Consider the following 19,568-nt stretch of genomic DNA (forward strand, 5'->3'; position numbering starts at 1 on the left):
ATGCAGAGCGCGTGTTTAAAGGTTCCCCCAAACACACGCGACGCGACTGTCGCGACGCGATTCTAACGCTCGTTTGCATTTATTATTAAGACTTTCAGCCCGAGGCTGGCTCGTCTCGTAAGTCTCTCGAATTAAGGGGGATAGAAAAATTATGTAGTACAAAAAATGGAAATCAATATAAAAAAAACGAATGGCATCTACCTAGTTTGCTATCTGCATCTACCGAATTGCATCACAATCGAACATATCACTCTGTTAACACTGACCATATCGAGAGAATCCAGAAGCGTTTCATCAATTACGCATTGCTTACTTACTATGGAACAATCCAACCAACCAATTGTCCTCCATGCCAAAATTGCTGTGGTTTGATTGACTTACAACCATTGGCAGAAAGTCGAGGGATGCTTCCATGGGTGTTCATTTTTGACGTCATAATATGCACCAACGGCGGTACAAAGTTTGGCATAAAGCAGTTTGGCATAATTCCCATTTGATATAACTTATTTAGTTATTTATTTATTTATTTATTTATTCATTATCAGACTAAGGCCGGACCGGAGTGGCCTGTGCAGTACACAAAAGTCTTCTCCAGTCTTCTCCAGCTCGGTGCTGCACGACGCCAACCTTGCAGTCTGGGGAGGGCCCGAAATCGTCCTCCACTTGATCGATCCACCTTGCTCGCAGTGCTCCTCGCCTTCTTGTTCCCGTCGGATCGTTGTCGAGAACCATTTTCACCGCGTTACTTTCCGACATTCTGGCTACGTGCCACGTGCTACGTGCCGTCATGAAACTCCTGGTTCATCCGCCTCCTCCACTTACCATCCGCCATCTGCACCCCACCATAGATGGTACGCAGCACTTTCCTTTCGAAAACTGACGCGGTGTCAAATTGAAAGCCGTTTGGCATAATCATTAGTCATCAAGCATAAGGGTCGTTTGGCATAGCTTGATTGCGATGCCAAATTGAAAGCCGTTTTGCATTATGATCATTTGGTATACTGCCGCTAACCGCAAGTCAGACTTATCTGTATGTGGACGCCATATACAGATAAGTCTGACTTGGGGTTAGCGGCAGTATAATTCATATAAGTTGTTCAGTAAAGGTTAAACTGTCCAGAATCCAAATAAATTTTACCTCGCATAATTCATATTATAAATTATGCCAAATGGCCTTTATGACCAACTGCCTTCAATTTGGCACCGCATACACATTATACAAATTGGCCACTATGCCAAATGGCCTTCAATTTTACACCGCATAGCCTTTGCTCGCCAACTGGCTAACTGGAGACTCGAATGTGAGTTCTTTTGTACATCAATTGGAATTCTTTTCAACAGTAAAACACAGCAGTTGTTTCATGCTCATTGATATTTCTTTTTTATTGTTTCCCCGTATTTTCGTTAAAATATATGAATAATATCAATATTGTTTGTTCACTTTGTTTACAAAAAGGTTTTATTTTTTGCACAGATCTGCTTGAGACTCGTTTCCTTCTGAGGCTAAAATCTCAAGAACAGCATTCCTCCCAGCAACAAGAATTATAAATAGGACAACTTACAATTAGCTTCAGGATATTGTGTTTTATTAAAGTTTTAGTCATGTACAAATAATAAAATATTTTATGTTAAAAAATGGCAATCAACGAATGTGTTACAAATATTTCTTATACTTTAAATCTATCAACTGGTGAGTGTTTCAGATCGTTCCTCAAAACTATCGCTATAAATCGATTAGTTTCCGTGAATTGGGTTTTGCTTGTTCGCGTTGCTTCGTTCGATAGGTTTCTAGGAATAAAGTGATAGGACGTTGAACTGATTTAAATAAAAAATAATGAAAGGATACCGCATCAGAGAACATAGATTATGACATGTTTTACAGAATCTATCATCCGATTATAGTTGAAGCAGAAAACAGTGACAGTTTTCTTGGTCGCACTCTCTCCATTAGTTACTGATTTGAGTTGAAATTAACAAGTGATGCTCGTATTGATGTGGAACTTTTGGATTTTTTATTATTTTTATTTTAATCTGAAACGAATGACAAATACTCAACTTCAGTACGAAGTTTTTGACGTTGAGATGTATGTGTTATTATTTTTTTTATCTATTTTTAATAATTGATAGACTATTTTGGGAGAGAGTCAATACTGTCTGATAAGGAATGTTAAAAATATACACTTTCCTTGACATTTTCCGAATACGAGAAACGTAAAACTCTCGCCTCGAGCATGGCGTTTCTTTAAAATAAGGTGTTGATGATATTCCTGTAACGCTCAGATTATACCAGAATATGCATTGCGAGCATTGGAAAAGTTGTAGAATAAAAGTTCAAACTATCGAAGCTTAACTACAAGCCAAGAAGCGAAAATTTAGGTTAAAAACAAAAGGAAGAGAGTGAAAATGATTTCATCATTCTTTTTAAGCCATAACAACTAAGGCTGCTAACAAGGGTGAAAATACAGAAACTTCTCCTTAACTTATTTTGATCGTTCGAGTTGCCTTACTGCTTTTTCATCATAAATAACTAAACATAAATGTGCGCTTTCTGGACTAGATTTTAAGAAGATATATTTTTTGAAAATATAAATACATTAGCGTAAGATATTTCCATGTTACTCTAATTTTTTGCATGTCAGTGGAGATATGGTTTTACTGAACAAAATAAACAATGCTCGTTCGTTCGCTCGCTCTAACAATCTCCTATCCTTGAAATAAATTTCGATTTCATACACATCAAATCGCCTACATTCGGTCAGGGGAATGCAACGAAACCGCCATCCGAAAATGTGGCCTTGTTACCTTCCCCCAACTACAAGCACTTTCGATTGATACACATTTACCGTCCTTTCCATCAAGCAATGGGATTACGGATGCTTGTATAATTGTTTTACTAATTACAACTTTGCAATCGATTAGGTATCTACAATCCCTAACGCTGTCTAGAAATGTTCATCATCCCGTCTCACGCTCTCTATTCCTTTCTAGTTTGCACTCTCTAAGTTAGTATTGATCATTGTTAACATTAATTTTATAAATAAATATTCATTTATCAGTTAATTATGTACACATCGGCATCTCCTTCTATCTTTCTTGTTCAGTCGCTGCTCTGTATAAGTTTGCTTTCAACCTATCTATTAACTGCTGTTAACTTGTTTGCTTCCTGTACATACAAGAGGCAGTCAGTTTCTGTAGAAAAAGCAAATCATACTAAAAACATATTACATACAGTCACTGTTCTACATTAGCATTTAAAATCAGCATGATCGTTCATTAAACTAAAATACAGCTGCTGGTTATGAAGTTAGGACAAGACAGAATTACTTCTTCCCTAACATTTCACGCCATTTCATGAATTTTTCCGTCTCCTCATCCAGAACCAACGCTTCCACGCATGCCAGGAAGTATTCCGATCCGAAGCAGCCCTCTCTGAAATGAGCAAAAGCAAACAGATAAAATGTGGATTAATAACACATTCCAAACAACTTTTCAGAACGGAATTAATTGGCATTGCAAAAGCCAATTAAAAAGGCTTAATATACTAAGCAGCGATGGCAAAAACAATAGCCGCAAAGACATGAACCAACGGCTCGAATGGTTTCAAAATGGCTAATCGCTGAGGTTGGGAAGATTCCTATTCAAAAATCAAATAAGAACTTGTAGTTATTCGGAAGCTTTTCAAAAATTTAACGACTGGATTCACAGCTCACCGCAAATTTGTATACACCCCCGGAAATAATTATAAGGCATTCGCTGAATTTCGTACAAAATGGTTTGAGAACCAAAATCTCGATTTACAGCGATTAGATTGAGGACATATTTGGCATCCCAGCCTAAAATGACCTAAATTTTCAATTGATGATGTTTTTTTGTATGCACGTTTACTGAAAGGCACATTTTAGTTGGAAATAATTACAAAACCACAACTTTTATATGGAGCTCCATACAAGGGGAATAGCTTTATAATTAGTTCCAACTAAAACGTGCCGTTTTAGTAAGCATGCATACAAAAAACAACATTAATTAAACATTTAAGTCATAAAGGCTGGGATGCCAAATATGTCATCAATCTAATCGCTAAAAATCGGGATTTTAGTCCTCAAACATGACCATTTTGTATGAAAATCAGCAAATGCCTTATAATTATTTCCGGGGGAGTAATAAAAAAAACAAAAATGTCAGAAAGAAAAATGCCACAAAAACTTAGGGTTGAATCATAAAATAGAAGATACAGTTTTATTTGGGGCATTTACGCTTAACGATTTGCTTAGCAACATTTTAATCATGCCATCATATTGACTTACATATTTCTTATTTCTCAAATTTCGAATCTCAAAAAACAAAAAAAGGAAATATCAGAGATTGAATTTCAACAACTATTGTTGTTGTTTTGTTGCATGGTTCTGCTCTACAACCTACGAAGCTTTTGATTCACAAAAAAATGTTTCAAAATGACTTCAGAATAACTGAACCAAAAAATCCAAAACATAGCAAAAAAATCTATAAATAAAATATAGCAAAAACCAAAACTTATTAGTCTAAGAAATAAACAAAATCACACATACCATTGAAATACTCAACGAAAAAGTGTACGAAAAGTAAAATAAACTGAATCCTTCCGGTTGCGTTGATTTGTTGATCCGCTTGCAAGTGGTGACGATGATGATTATGGTGCTGATAACTTCAAGATCTCCTCTAACGGTTCGTCTCTCAGCTAATACTTTCGATTTGTTTTCATTCTCCAGTTAACAAATGAACAAAACATAAAAACGTAACTAAACGAATAAAATTGCACAAAAATCGACGACTGGACCCTAGCGTCGTTTGTGGTGATTGTGTCGCGTGATGAAAGAAGATATTGGTTTCGATGTCTCCTTATCAGATTGGCACTCAAGTTTTCCCTTATTTAGTCAATGCTAGTAGTAAATCGAAGACCATGCTCCAAGACCATGGATTTCTTCTGCTTGTAATTTTAGATACTGTGTTGTTGTTAAGCACTGTTGCGCGTATTATCCTGCTAGCTCTAACCACCACGTGGTTGGGGTGGATTGGTTCTTCCTAGAGAAATAGATCACTTCTTTGCATTTTAATAAAGCTGCCTCCGCTGCTGCTATCAACGACGACGATGTGATAACCTCCGATCCCGGTTTGACTTATAACGTATTTGGATCTGCACCGTTCAGTACCTTGATGAAGGGCTTTAGCGTTTCGATCTCGTCCGTCAGCTGTAGCGCGTCTAAGCACCCACGGAAGTAATCTGTCGTGAAGCACGATTTTCTGGAAAAGATTCAGGTGTATGGCAAGATTGATTAGTTATATTTGGATTCTTATGATTTGCACTTAAAACGAGGAAGTTAGTATTACCTGCCTACTGTGGATGCAATGTTACTTTGCTAGGAGTTAGTGACTTAGGGTGAAACGTGTTAGTCGGCGGGAATAAATACCTGCCGTATCTTCATAGAGCACAAAATTAGGAAATCAAGTCATTTGCTAATGACCAATAACGATTGATGATCAATCAACTATTTTTCTTGCGTCTAAATTACAACTGTATTTAAGTGTGATCTATTTCAGGGAAAGAAACACCGAAGTTTTGGATAAAAATGTGATACATATAAAAATAGGAGAAGGCGTAAATTTAATCGCTGGACTCTTTTAAATCAATGATATTTCAGCCATTACCATCCGTAAACAAGTGCATTTTTCCCCTTGAGAAAGTCAAAAACAACCAGAAGGCGATAATCAGAATGTATTACCAACATTCATTAAAATCAATCAATCCAATCAACCGATCGCCTTCTAGTGCCTTCGTTCCAACTTTAACGGTATTGCGTCGTGCCGCTTTGTGTGGTTCTATTCCGAGTCCACATGCATCCGCGGTAACGTATATGCATATCCATATTCCATACACAACCGGACGGAACGAACCGCTTCGGTGTGGTGTCGAAGCGCGCAAATTGAAAAAGATCAGACGACCATCAAATTGCCAATCCAATCACAATCACATAAGACTCGAGACTCAAGAGGTTCTTTCCGCGGTCACGCTTCATACAAGGTAAATTCCTTCACGCTCCCCGAAAGGTTTCCACCATATAATGTGGTCGTCGTCCATGCCGTCAATACACCGCCATCGTCAGCCGCCGTATGACGCAGGAGAGAATGGTCATAACACCTTTGGCACCCTATTTTCAACGATGAGTAAACTTCGATTTCGAAATTCAATAGTGATTTTAAGTTTCATTGTATAATTTGTAACTATCTCAACAGCACCCCTCCCTATTCTCTACTTTCCCAAGTCAATTCCTTCGACAAGATAGGAGTATGAAATGTTAAGCATCTGTTTCAAATTTGTATTTACTCCAGAAAACCGATATGGTACAATATGGTCCTCTGACTAAAAAAAGTCTAATTGTATTAACTCGGTATGGTTTTGTTGCTAAGAGCTAAGAACAAAAAAAAAGCTCTTTAACCGGCTTCAACGGAAAAACTTATTATATTTAAACTAAACTGTCCATTCATTCCTCGAAAAAATGAGTCTCAGAGATTCTGTTTATTGAACATTCGACTAGGCTAGGAACACAAGAGATATCCGACTGAACTGAATCGCTCATTACAGTTATGCTCCTATATAAGATGATAAGCAAAAATTACATATTAATGAATAATATCTAGAAATAATTTTGAAAACATCGTGTGTTACAAAAATAAAACTTTAAATCACTTATTCGGAGCTCACATTTAAGACCATTCTCTCCTAACAGTGCGCAGCGCTCAAGCCGCCACGGTGTCTGCCAGTTCTGCGTTTCTGTAAGCAAGCAACCTATAACCGCACCACGATCGTAGTTGAATCTGTTTTCGTGTAAGCGGCGGTGTAGGACAACCCGCCTGCAGCTTGCTTACATGCAGTTAGTAGCAGTGCCAGCAGTAAGTGCACATACCTACTCTATACGAAGCCGCGCTCTCCATATCGGTGGGAAAAACTAGACCTGCCAGACTGGTTGACGGCCACCCAATCTCGGCGAACGGTTACTGAATGGACAGTGCGTGGGGTGTGGGTTGGGGAGTTTTCTTCCCACGTCTTATCGAACTTTATGCCTAAAACAAACGTTTCCAGGGTTCATAGTTGCCAGATTGGCGGATTTTCATTAACAAACTGGTAGAATGCGCTCCGGTTTAGTCTGATTGGGTTTAATTAGTACATGCGGCTTGTGTGAGCGAGCGGTTCTAATGATTAATGTTTTATTCATTCCAATAACACGTGATTGGACTTATCCATGTGGGTAAATTGATCAAAGCCGTCACACACATTCCTGGTAAATAAGAGAACTGTAACGGTTGATTCTCGTGAAATTCCACTAGGGAACAACCAAACTTAAATTCAACTGATTCACTCTAGTGGCAAAACAAATGCCCATGACTAATATAAAATGGTAGCTTAAGCACATTTTAAGACGTTTTTTTAACAAACAGGAAACCGATTGTTAAATTTTATGAATCGTGCCCAGAGAACCAGGACTAGATTTTCTCCATTTAAAATAGAACAAATCAAAACGAACAGGGATGTCTAATTAACAATTCAAAGCCTGCTTTACCTGGTGACAGTCTTACGAACAGTAAACACACTTTTCATTCGGCCATTGTTGGAAGCAATTTTATGGCAGAAGGCAAAGTGGGTGATTGATAAAGACGTGAATGCCGACACGGCCGGTTGTCCGTCGAAAAAAAAACCATCCAAAAGTGCAGATCGCGCGCTGACCAACCAACCGTACTGAACATGCATCAGGAAAGAGTCGGTATACCACTTCAAAGACGGCACACTGACTGCATGAGCAAAAAGGATGAAACCTGAATTTGTATTGAATAAGCCCGTAGCTTCAAGTCGTTGCAACACTGAGCTGACTTTGCGTTTTAGACTGGTTGTCATATAACATAGGACTTAGTTTGGAAAAAGTGTGAAAAATACTGAGCCATGTTTGTCCCTTAATCAATGCTCCCGCATAATAGTTCCATCAAGAATTTAAAAACAAATGTTTTTATGGTGATTAGTTAAATTATGAACAATTTGAAAACATTACGGACCATTATGATTAACGAGTTACACTTCCTTTCTCCTAACCTTTCGTCGTTTGTAAGAAAGATCAAATAAAAACTGATAATATTTTGAAGAACATGTTGATTTTTCTTATTCAATCGATGTTTAAAATCCATTTTAAACGTTTTTGCAGTTTGGTAGTTAGCTCACAAGTTGACAGCTCGACCCATCATAGTAAAATCAAGTTAGGGGTTTTCAATACGCGAAATAATTAAGTTTTTCTAAATTGATTTGATTTTTTTAATGCGCGGCAGGTGATCTTTGTCGCTTGTTGCGAGTTGAGTTTATCCCAACATTTACGAAAGGGGATAATGTTGTTGTTTTACATTCGCTGTCCTAGAGTAAAAAATAGCAACGTCGATAACTGAAACTCCTATTTTTAGTGCGCTGAAAATCGTTTCCATCCTGAATGCACATAACACAATGGTTTTGATAGATTTTGTTCTGTTACTGTCAGGATTTTCAGATGATAAAACATTCTTTACTATACTGTCATCGAGAGTGGTAATGGGTCAGTTGGGGGTAAAAATGAGTCAACGTTTCTGTTATTCAGAATGCTTGTAGAAAATAATGAATGTAACTGAGGGTAAGAAAAACTTAATTATAATAGACCTACTTAAGGGCACTGCGTCGCAGCATGCGTGAAATAATAAAAATGACAGTTGTGTGTTACTTCCGTATCGAGTGGTGTGTCTTTGAAAATGCGAGTACTCTTGAATTTGGATTCCGTGAGGAGTGCCCTTAAACGAATTTATTCTTCCTCCATCCAGACAGTCGGTGTAAGCGATTACTCATTGTTACCCCGAGGACAATGTTTACTTTTAATGTTTTAAATATTGAGCATAAGAAAACGACTGAAACCCCTCCACAAGGGCTTACTTAATAAATATGCGGCCCATAATCCAAAAAATGGGTCAGCAACTCGCCCGCCAACTCCCCCATCGTAGTCGAGCTATTCCAGTTAACGACCAGCAATCGCCGTGTCCTGTGTTTGGGGTCGGTGAAGAGGTCTTCCAAAAATCATTATACGGGTAAATATACTTCTTCGATCTTTTCGCATCCTGAAACAACTACTACTCCCAGCAAACCTTTCCCTAACCAAATAGTCATCGAACTACTTTTTCATTTCACTTAAATAATCAATCATTCTAAACTGGGACGCACGTTTGCTCAAAATCACTTGGAAGCCTCGGCCCCCCATCACAAACGAACCATTTCAGCCAACGACCAGCTGCCGCCCCGATCCAATGTTTGGGTTCGGTGAGAAGGTCTTTCAAAATCCAACTATTTTTTTCTGTCTTGGAACATCCACGACGTTCAGTCAACTTTCTCCAGACGAATCAAAAGGTACTGTTTGCGTCATGTTACAGGAATGTACACTTAACACAAGCTGTATGGAAGCCTCTAAGCCACGCATCGCAGTCGAGCCCTTCCCCATCGACCTGCAGCCATCCTGTCAGTAATAAGGTCTTCCAAAATCCTCGCATTGGCAAGTACTCCAATGTTTCGCATTATTCCCGTTAGGTTCGTTCGCCACACATCTGCTCCTAACTGCTGCTTCACTACTCAAAATTTAATGTAGGCATCATAAATTCCACGGTCGAGGATTGCCGCTATGCAGCGTCTGATCAGTGCTTCGATATAATCATTCTTGTTGAGACTTTGCTGAATAATGAAACGGTTTCCAGTCAGATATTTCCTGCTTACGAGATGTTTCGACCTGCTTGATATTCCAACAACAGTCCCATAGGAGGCGGAGTACTTGTAATCGTGAATTCCAGTTTTTAACCAAAATCTGTCGTAAACACTTCGCGGGATAGTCTTGAACAGCGTTTAACAAAGATCAAACTTAGTGACCGGAAACTGTTTATTTGCGTGCTGTATTTCCCACCCGAGCTCTTCGCTGAGCTTCTGTCTTCCATCGATTGGCTTGGCATTATAGATCTAGAACATGTGAATATCGCAGGGCAAACTTCCCAACGTCTTGCCGTATGTCATTCATCAACACGTTCCAGAGAAAGTTTATCTGAAGGTAGTTAGGACTCCTTAGTGTTCGAACTCTCTGCAACGATTGAAAACTACTAAAAGAACTGCATTCAGGTAATTTATCAAGCATCGTTCAGTCTAATTTCGGAACCATTATGCTAGGCTCAATCATGAGTACAAGCTCGTCAGTTATGAGTGTAACTCGTGCTTAACACTCAATGCTGAAAGCATACTGAAAGATTCTGGCGATTTGCCAACGAGCAACGCAAGGAATCAACCTTCAACCTTGAAGTCAATTTTTGCAGTAACAACCAGTGTTGATAAAATCATTCACAAATCTCAATAATGGGGCTCTCCCGTGCGAGCAAACTCGTTTGTGAATTTGAAGGAATGCATCACGCCTGAGTTGTTCATGTTAAAAAAAACAGTTTCATTGATTTTTCACAAAATCATTTCGCTCTAAAAAGCGTTTTAAATCAATTTGAAGGCACTTACATACGCAAAAGTATCCATTGTTCTTTGCAACGAACGCCAATTCACGGGTTTTATCGTAGGAGGACAAAACAGAACCTACATGATGATGATGCAATTCAGCCATGAGTTTTTAGGTGCTGAGTTGGATGCGTTTCAACTCGCGATTGATTTGAATCCTTCATGAGTTTTGAGATTTTGAGTTTTCCCCAGCACTGGTAAAGACCAACATGGCTTCAAGTCTGGGTGATCTCGGATGAACTCGTTGGAAGTTTATATACAAAAATGTATGCAGAAACATCCAAAAACAGTGATTTGCAGTTAGACAGCACAATTTACAATTACAATTATTTCTCTGCAGTGGGGTTTGAGTAAATTTCGTTTCTTTTACCTTTGAAAAGAAATAAATTCACCCATACAACACTCCAGTAAAATGCTAATATCTTTGCCCAATAAACTCTAATCTTCTCGCGGTTTTCAGCATTTTCTGTATTCAGTTCTACAGAAGTACTGAATGAGTATCATAGTTCTTCGTAGTAAATTGTACCACCTAACTGCAAATCACTGTTGTTCGATGTTTCTGCATACATTCTTCAAAATATAAACTTCCAACGAGTTTAGCACCGCCCAAACGTTGACCGATTTAGCTGAAATCTTGTCCAGAGCATCAGGGCATCAAAAAGAATCGAATAAGAGGGCGGCCCATCAAAAAAATTGAAAAAGTGTTTTTTGAGCCACCTTACCCGAGAAGCACAAGTCCGACAAAAATGATTGAAGAAACTTGATTGTAACTAAATCTGGTCACATATGAGTTGCAGTATCTTAAGTGGAACATGTGTGCTGCTAGAGTAGTGCACATACTGATGTGATTTATACTAACCTAGCTGCTGCATTCGTTAAAAGTGAATAAAAAATCAACAAGTTCGGCATTAACGGTTGCATTATACGATGGTTTTATTCATAACTCATTGACCGGAAGACTGGGATTGTCGTAGGAGATTACATGGTACCCAGTTTTAGTTCAACAACAGGGATACCCATGGGTAACCACTTGTATCCGTTCCTGTTTCTACTGTACTTCAATGATGTGTATCTAGCTCTGAAGGCACCACGATTGTCATTCGCAGACAACCTCAAGATGTTTTGTCTCATTCGCCCAAATGAAGATTATTGCTTTCTTCATAAACAGCTTGAAATGTTCGTTGATTGGTGCAAGCTCAACCGTACGATGATACACCCAATGAAATGTTCAGTAATTTTGTTTTTCGCTATAGAAACATCCCACTTGTTTTAATTACCTTTTACTGAATGCAGAAATTAAACGCATAGATCATGTTAAGCATTTTGTACTGATCATGGATTCTTAACTCATGTTTAAGAAGCATTTATCATATCTTGTAGCCAAAGTTTCTCGATCTCTCTGACGCATCTTCAGAATCGCATTTAATTTTACCAACATGTATTGCCTAAAAAGGTTATATTATTCTTTATCAAGCTCCATCTTTGAATAGTGTTCTAAAGTTTGGAACTCAAATTACTACAACGGCATTGAAAGAATCTAGTCGGTACAACGCAGATTTTTGCGCTTCGCACTACGTAAGCTACCATGGAGGAACCCTGTTCAACTGCCGAGTTATCACGATCGTTGCTAGCTAAATCCTCTGGGCCCCTGCAAGAGGGTGGCAATACTAGGATGGCTTTGCTTATTGCCGATGCTCTTCAAAGTCGTTCAGATTCTTAGGGAAGTGAATATCAACGTACTCCGTTTACGGTTTTAACGCAGAGCATGCACAGTGCAATTACTGGAATGCGAAGGAGTCGGTTTAGCGTTCGACTTTAGTGTAAGTCGCCTAAATCTAAGACGACGGTTTTGCAGTTTGTTTTCTTCTCCTACATACCTATTCCTACGATTCTGTTAATTACAAAATATGTGTAACCATTAAGTAGCCTTATTGGACATAATTTGGGCTGTGGGATGCTTGCTCATAGTCGCCTAAAATAAATAAATGACTCGATATTTATTCCACGATTTGATGTTTTACTCAGAGACTATATGATTTAACATCTCTAAGCTAGTCTAGTGCAAATTGTGATCAACCAATGGTCAGAAAAAGTGAGCCCTCACGCGTTGATTTCTTCTGGTCTTATCTCTTACATAAATTTCCAGTTCTGGTTAGTTTCCTCGCTCCCTGTTCCAGCGCAGTGCTTGGCGGCGTGCGGGAGCTTTTTTTTATTTGCAGTGACCACCCCGAACCGTGTTGGTACCAGGCTTTTTTCCTTGTTCCACAGGTTTTGGTTCGATTTGTTTCATTTTTTTATACACAGAGTGTTTTATGCATGTATATTTTTGCATTCATTATTTGCCCATACACGGCCGGTGTGTGCGCGGCTCCTTTTCTTCGATTTATGTCTTCTTGATCGGTCAATCTGGCCCGCTTGGTCGGATCGTTTTTTCTTTCTTTCTGAGAACTCCACCGGGGGATTTTAATCGTTGGGGGTCACCATAAATTTGTACACATTACCACAGTCGGAGTACTGGAAGTGCCTGCGGATAACGTTACTGAATGAAGATGTCTGGTTGTATGTGCTCGATCATTTCATCTCTGATCGAAATGAAACATCAGAACCCCGAAGATGCTGTATTTTGCTTTCGCATAAATGTCGAGGCCACCCGTTGGGTTTATTGTGTTGATCGTATTATGCGATTTAACAATATTTGAGTTTTGTGAAACGCGTGAGAATTCGGTGCCCTTTCCAAAACGAAACGAAAGACAATAATGAATAGTTTTATTCAATCAAAACGTAACATCAAATATCAGCTTTCATAGATCTTGAACTTGAACAATAAAGTTAATTGGTATGTTGATTTGCCTTCCTCGTACCACAAATGTGTAACAAAATGCTATCATTTCACTCGGAAAGCAAAATTTTTTCATAGGAAGCTCAGAAACCCATATGTTGTTATACATATATGAATCGACTCAGCTCCGAACAAATCCTTCAATTAAAATGTTATTTTGGAGCGAGCTATATTTTGAATAATAAAATTATGTACATTACATTTGACTATATATGCTACAGGCGATTTGGCATAACAAGAGAAAGACAAAACAAAAAGTGGATGTTTAAAAAAATACGCTATGAACTATACGGAGAAATTTTTAAAACTGTTCATCAAATGTTTAAAAGGCATTGATTAAAAATTGTTTCCAGTACGGGTTGCAATTTTCTTATAATCCATGATTTTAAAAATATCCCAGCTTCTTCTGCTAACCCTTTGTTATTAATTTTTGTCTAGCAATTTGGAGAAAAATTTTAAACTTTTCTACCGTATAATTTTTTTCAAACGTTTTCTTTCTCTTTCGTCTACTTTTTGCATTACCAAATCGAGAAAAACAAATACACTCAGCATTTGGATGATTTCCTACAAAAGCTAATAATAAGGTTTGATTTACTAAGGTTTCCATGTTGGTTTGAAAACTAAATTACGATTATCTATCTACTATGAAGTTAGTAAAAGTGAGTTAGTTTCTAGATTAGCTCAATCAATCGTCACCATGGTACTCACTTGCAGAAGGACAGAATCTGTGGCTCGCGGAACAACGAGTAGCAATCTTCGCATATCCGATCCAGCCGGTAGAAGATCGCTTTGTTGAACTGTCCCTTGCACTCAATGTCGAAAAAGGAGCTTCGCTTGGCAACACTGTGAGGAGGTAACGCTACGGCCGCCAGTGGTACCAGTGCGATTATCAATGCCAACGAAAGCGCTAAGTTGCGGGAACACATCTGAAAGTGTTGGGAGAAAGAAAGGAAAAGGCAAATTATAGCTAGATGATTGGAACTAAGATATGCAAGCAACACCGTCGAGAGAAACCATATTTATTTTTATTTTTTATTTTTTTGTAGTTTTGAAATAAAGTTTCACCGGTCTGATTTCAACATGCATGTCATCCCATCGTGATGTTTTTTATCACTAGATCATGATTTTCATAAAATTTTGATGGGGCGGTAGACAAATTCAAAACAACTTGCTTAACTAAGATGTGGACACATTTTAGAAACAGGAAACCAATGAGATAACACTGATGATTTATTTATTTATGTATCTGCTATTTTGATACACGCGCTTGTCGTCTTGACTAACTGTGTTTTGCCATTCTGCGAAATGTTGATCAAAGGATCGCGGCTGACTTTTAATATATGTGGGATCTGACCGAAATAAATCATAATGATGTCGTTGGAAACCAAATACACACGTTTCTGCCTTTCATCGGCAAATGGGTTTTCCCAAATGGCCATGGCAGATACTGGTCTCGTGAGAATAGTCATAACAAAGTTTTATTCGGTCTCTCGGAAATATATAGCTTGGCGACGTTTTTGTGAAAGGATTGTAAAGTATTTCTTGAATAAAATGAAAATTCTACGAGCTTTGTAGTTCCCGGAGAAGTGATCGATTCATGAAATATTCGACTAAGGAAGCTGCAACTTCTTTTTTCTGATATATGTTTGTTTGTTACAGTCATCTGAAACCAAAATATCTGCAAGAACCACTCATTCATATTCTATAGGGCAACCAAATGTGCATTCCAAAGTTTCGGATTATTCGAAGAAGTAGCTGATCCGTTCTAGAAAGTGTTTTTTGTTTCTTTACTTCTGTGAATTTTAAAATGATTTCAGTTCTTCACTTGTCATGATATTGCCAGCGCTAAAGGAGCAACTGGTAAGGGTGGGCGCAAGCAGAAAGTACTAATAATAATAAACAAAGAAAATCATAGCTACACACTTTAAAAAACGTTAAAACTTGGTTGGCTCATAAAATTAAGAAACAAAGGTTCTTTTAATCTTCCGTGTATTATAAAGTTACATTCGAGTAAATGTACAATTCGCTACCGAAAAGGAATTGCAAAATGCAAAAAAAATCCGGTGGTATTTTGGCTTTACTCTCGTGTTATTGCGTGAATATTAGGTGAAAGATAAAGTATTTAGTGAAAAAAAAAATCTTAAAAGATTAAGAAAATATATGCAGCGATTAATTTTCTATGAAATATCCCCTCGACTATACGTCCTTTCGATGGAATGTCATTCAACAAAACTTCATTAGGGGTCGTACACTTATTACGTAAGCATTTTTTCTGGGTTTTTCGACCCCCCTCCCCCCATGTAAGATTTTTTTCATTCAAAAGAATTTTTATTTATATGGAGCGTGAGATATTGACCAACCCCCCTCCCCCCATAAGTGCTTACGTAATATGTGTACGTCCCCTTAGATTAATTGTCATTCGACTAAATGACCCAGAACCGTTCTAAGAACAGTAAATTGGCATAAGCTTACAACAGAAACAGCAGTAAGATTAGATAAAAAGACCAATTCTTTATAAAAATTGAAAATCCAAGAGATATTTCAAAAACTTTGAAGAAGGAAAATATTATAAGGAACTAATGCAAAAGATTGCAAGAACTAACAGAAACAATTTGGTGCAAATTAGGGGAAGTTCTGGTAAAAATGCGCCACCTTTGAATAAGACGGTGAACCCTACTGGCAAGGTGAACCCTACTGGCAACACTGTCATTTGGTTGACACGAACCGTTAATTGTCCGATAAATAATTGTAAATTAATAGTGTTCCAAATACGTTTAATTGTTATATTACATTTTATTGTTTAGTGATAACGTCTTTACTTAAGATAAAGTGGTGTCTATGGTTGACAATCTTCTAGATCAGTCAATTTGAAGAAATAATAATTATTCTAGCTAATGTGTTCAATTCCAGAAGTGGTCATTATTGTGAATCTGTTAAGCTGTTCTATGCTAGTGGTTGCTGTTGTTGATAGTGTGCTGTTGCTGCTGTATTGAGGTGAAGGAGACCATCAGGTGAAAAAAGTATTCGTACAAAGTTGTTAGTAGATGTTAGTACGCCTATAGACACACTTTGTGATATCATAGTTTCCTTCGAATGTTTCTATCGTGCTCTCCTTTGCCGCCAAAACGGCTACTTGACAAACGTTGAAGCAATTGTTGAAACGTTTCTGATACGCATTGTGGTTGCACTCCTGTAACAAAGCAGTAAACTGCGATAAACACTGCCGCCCAAACGGCCACTTGACGACCAATTTGCTTCTGTTGTGGTTGAGTGCTTTGGTCTGGTAGGCTGGAAAGCATACTGCACAATCGTTTCTTTTAGTAACCGTGGGAGCTTGATATACTTGTACAGTATTGACATCATTATCTTTTAACCTATACAAACACAATTTGACTGTTACTGGAACCGAATTTCTCATATTCTAGTACCGCATTCCCATTGACAACAGCTTATCATTGACTATTGTGGCTTTATTGAATTAGTATTAGTTTGTGTTGCTTGTTAATTGGTTATTTATTTACATTCCTGTTTTCTTGTCAAGATAAACTTCAGTTTGCTACCATAAACGATAAGGATGGAAAAAGATGATGAATTTGTCTGCTCTGTTTGCAAAAAGAAAGAAACTGATGGTACAAAAGTGTTGACGTGCATGTATTGTTTCTCTAGTGCTCATTTTAAATGTAAAAATATTGTTGGCAATGCTATTCGTCGTATGAGAGAAAATGATTATTTTTGTTCGTCTGACTGTTCTGCTATTTATCAAAAGAATTGTGATGATGCAGAATAACAATAATACCCTGTTGTCTTCCCTTGCTTCAACTATCTCCTCGTCTGTTTCTATGGAAATGAAATCCGTTAAAGACGAAGTAAACCTGATCACCAATGCAATTGAAAAGTCTCAAGATTTCCTATCGCAAAAATTTGACAATATAGTTACTGATTTCAAGAATCTCAGAATAGAAAATGAACAGTTGAAATCCGAAATAGTTAAATTGAAAAAGTCACATACTGTGATGCAGCATACGGTACATAAATTGGAGGCTAATGTAGACAAGACAGACAAAACAGCTTTAGGCAACAATGCAATTATCTGGGGCATTCCTACAACTCCAGATGAAAATGTTTCCGAATTAGTTCAAAAGTTTCTTTGTAATCTAGGAATGACAGAGAATTTCGATTTCGTTGTGTCGGCCGAGCGATTTTTTAGTAACAAAAGCAGTAATGCATTGGTACCGATTCGAATCGTTTTTCGAGATAAAGAATCGAAGGAGCTAGTTTTCTCAAAGAAAAAACAAATGGGACAAATTTTATCGACATTGATTGATTCCAAGCTTGTCATAAATGGTCGGGCAATGAACGTGACATTGCGCGATGAACTTACACCTTTATCTCTCGAAATGCTCAAAGAGCTTAGAGATTCCCAAGTGCTATTGAACATCAAGTACGTCTGGGTCGGTAGGGGTGGTGTAGTATTGGTTAAAAAAGATGACAATAGTAAGCCCGAATCAGTGAAGAATAGAGAAGATCTAATTCGTATAATGACTAACCAAAAAGCTTCTTCCCATGTACCTAAGCCTGCTAGTAAATCTCCGTCTCCCAAGCGAAAGAAGAGTACGCAATAGTTTCATGTTTGTTTTTGTCATAGTTTTGTATTAATATTTATTTCAATGGACTCGTCAACATCAGTGTGTTACAATAGATATTTTGATAATTTGAATGATTTTAATAAAGAGTGTGTATTTTATGGTACTAATTGTTTGAATGTGTTACAGTGGAATGTTAGAGGAATCAATGATTTTAGTAAATTTGACGAGATTATTTATTTTGTAAATGAGTGTAAATTTAATATTGATGTTATAATAATAGGCGAAACTTGGCTAAAAAAGCAGAACTCTAGTATTTATAATATTCCAGGTTACCGTGCACATTTCTCATGTCGTGATAGTTCTTGTGGAGGTTTAGCTGTGTTTGTGCAAAAGTCCTCAGAAAGTATTTTAATTGATAGTAAAACAGTGAACGGCTTTCATTATATCTATATTGAAATAAAATGTTCGGGTCACCCGTATAACATAATTGGAGTTTACCGTCCTCCGTCTTATGACTATAATGAATTTCAAAATGTCTTAGAAGGATGGTTATCCCAAATCACCCCCTCTAAACCGTTTTTCATCGTTGGCGACATCAATGTTCCCATTAATTATCAAAATAGTAATGTAGCACATAGGTATAAAAATCTACTAGAATCGTACAACTGCATATGCACAAACACTTTTCCAACACGACCAGTAAGCAGCAATATTTTAGATCATTTCTTATGTCCTGTTGATCTTGCTAGTAGAATTAGGAACTATACTGTTTTCAGCGATGTCAGTGACCATATTCCTGTTATATCATCCCTTCCCATGACTAGAAAAAGATGTCAGCAGAAACTGAGCATGAACATTGTAAATCACGTTCAATTACAAAATCAATTGTCTACCTTTTTGAATGACTTCCAAGTAACTGATGATGTTGACGCTAGTCTAGCTAATCTAATTGAGAAGTATAATACTTTGTTGAATGACTGTACTAGGTCTTTAACCAAGACTGTCAAAATGAAGGGTCAGCACTGCCCATGGATGTCGTACAATCTTTGGCGATTGATACAAATTAAAAATAATTACCTTGAACGAGCTAAAAGATCCCCCCATGATGTGCACATTAGAGAAATGCTAGATTATCTCTCAAAAAAAGTAAAAGCAGCTAAACAGCATTCTAAGAAAGACTATTATTGTAACATTCTACAAAACTCTAGCCCCTCTAATGTGTGGAAAAAGCTTAATGATATTTTTGGTCGCTCCAAAGTTAGTGGACATATCACATTGCATAGTGAAGGACAAACTATAAGCTCCGACCAAGATGTGGCAGAGGTATTTAATACTTTCTTTTCAAGTATCGGAAACAATTTAGCCGATAAGCTTCCTGAAACCAATTATGATTGCCTGACACATGTAAAATCTGTCAATAATTCGATATTTTTGAGGCCCGCTAGTTCTGATGAAGTTAGTATTCTTATCAGCAATCTTGATGTTAGGAAAAGCAGAGGTTATGATAACATTCCAGCAAATGTCTTGAAAAGTAATGTGAATTCATTTTCTAGGATTATCGCTGAATTATTCA

At 37.6% G+C, this 19,568-nt stretch overlaps 2 protein-coding genes across 7 annotated transcripts in view; both read right to left on the minus strand.

The window, feature by feature from the left end:
- Positions 1-1,354: 1,354 nt before the first annotated feature.
- Positions 1,355-19,568, minus strand: part of LOC134211131 (ion transport peptide) — a 204,340-nt gene continuing 186,126 nt past the window's right edge. For 5 of the 6 annotated variants that reach the window (XR_009978935.1, XR_009978937.1, XR_009978939.1 and 2 more), the window contains exons 2-4: positions 14,118-14,335; positions 4,566-5,277; positions 1,355-3,429 (exon numbers count right to left, since the gene is read on the minus strand). Coding sequence is in view for 1 of the 6 variants with exons in the window: in XM_062687765.1 (XP_062543749.1) it covers positions 3,321-3,429; positions 14,118-14,335 (327 nt within the window). In the remaining 5 variants the exon portion in view is untranslated. The remainder of the gene's footprint in view (positions 3,430-4,565; positions 5,278-14,117; positions 14,336-19,568) is intronic. The other variant, XM_062687765.1, reaches the window with a different exon arrangement.
- LOC134211130 (deoxyribodipyrimidine photo-lyase-like) overlaps positions 14,118-19,568 on the minus strand; it is a 193,974-nt gene continuing 188,523 nt past the window's right edge. Inside the window, exon 4 of the mRNA XM_062687763.1 lies at positions 14,118-14,335. The gene's annotated coding sequence lies outside the window, so the exon portion shown is untranslated. The remainder of the gene's footprint in view (positions 14,336-19,568) is intronic.

The sequence above is a fragment of the Armigeres subalbatus genome, chromosome 2, assembly GCF_024139115.2.
Source record: "Armigeres subalbatus isolate Guangzhou_Male chromosome 2, GZ_Asu_2, whole genome shotgun sequence".
Lineage (NCBI taxonomy): Eukaryota > Metazoa > Arthropoda > Insecta > Diptera > Culicidae > Armigeres > Armigeres subalbatus.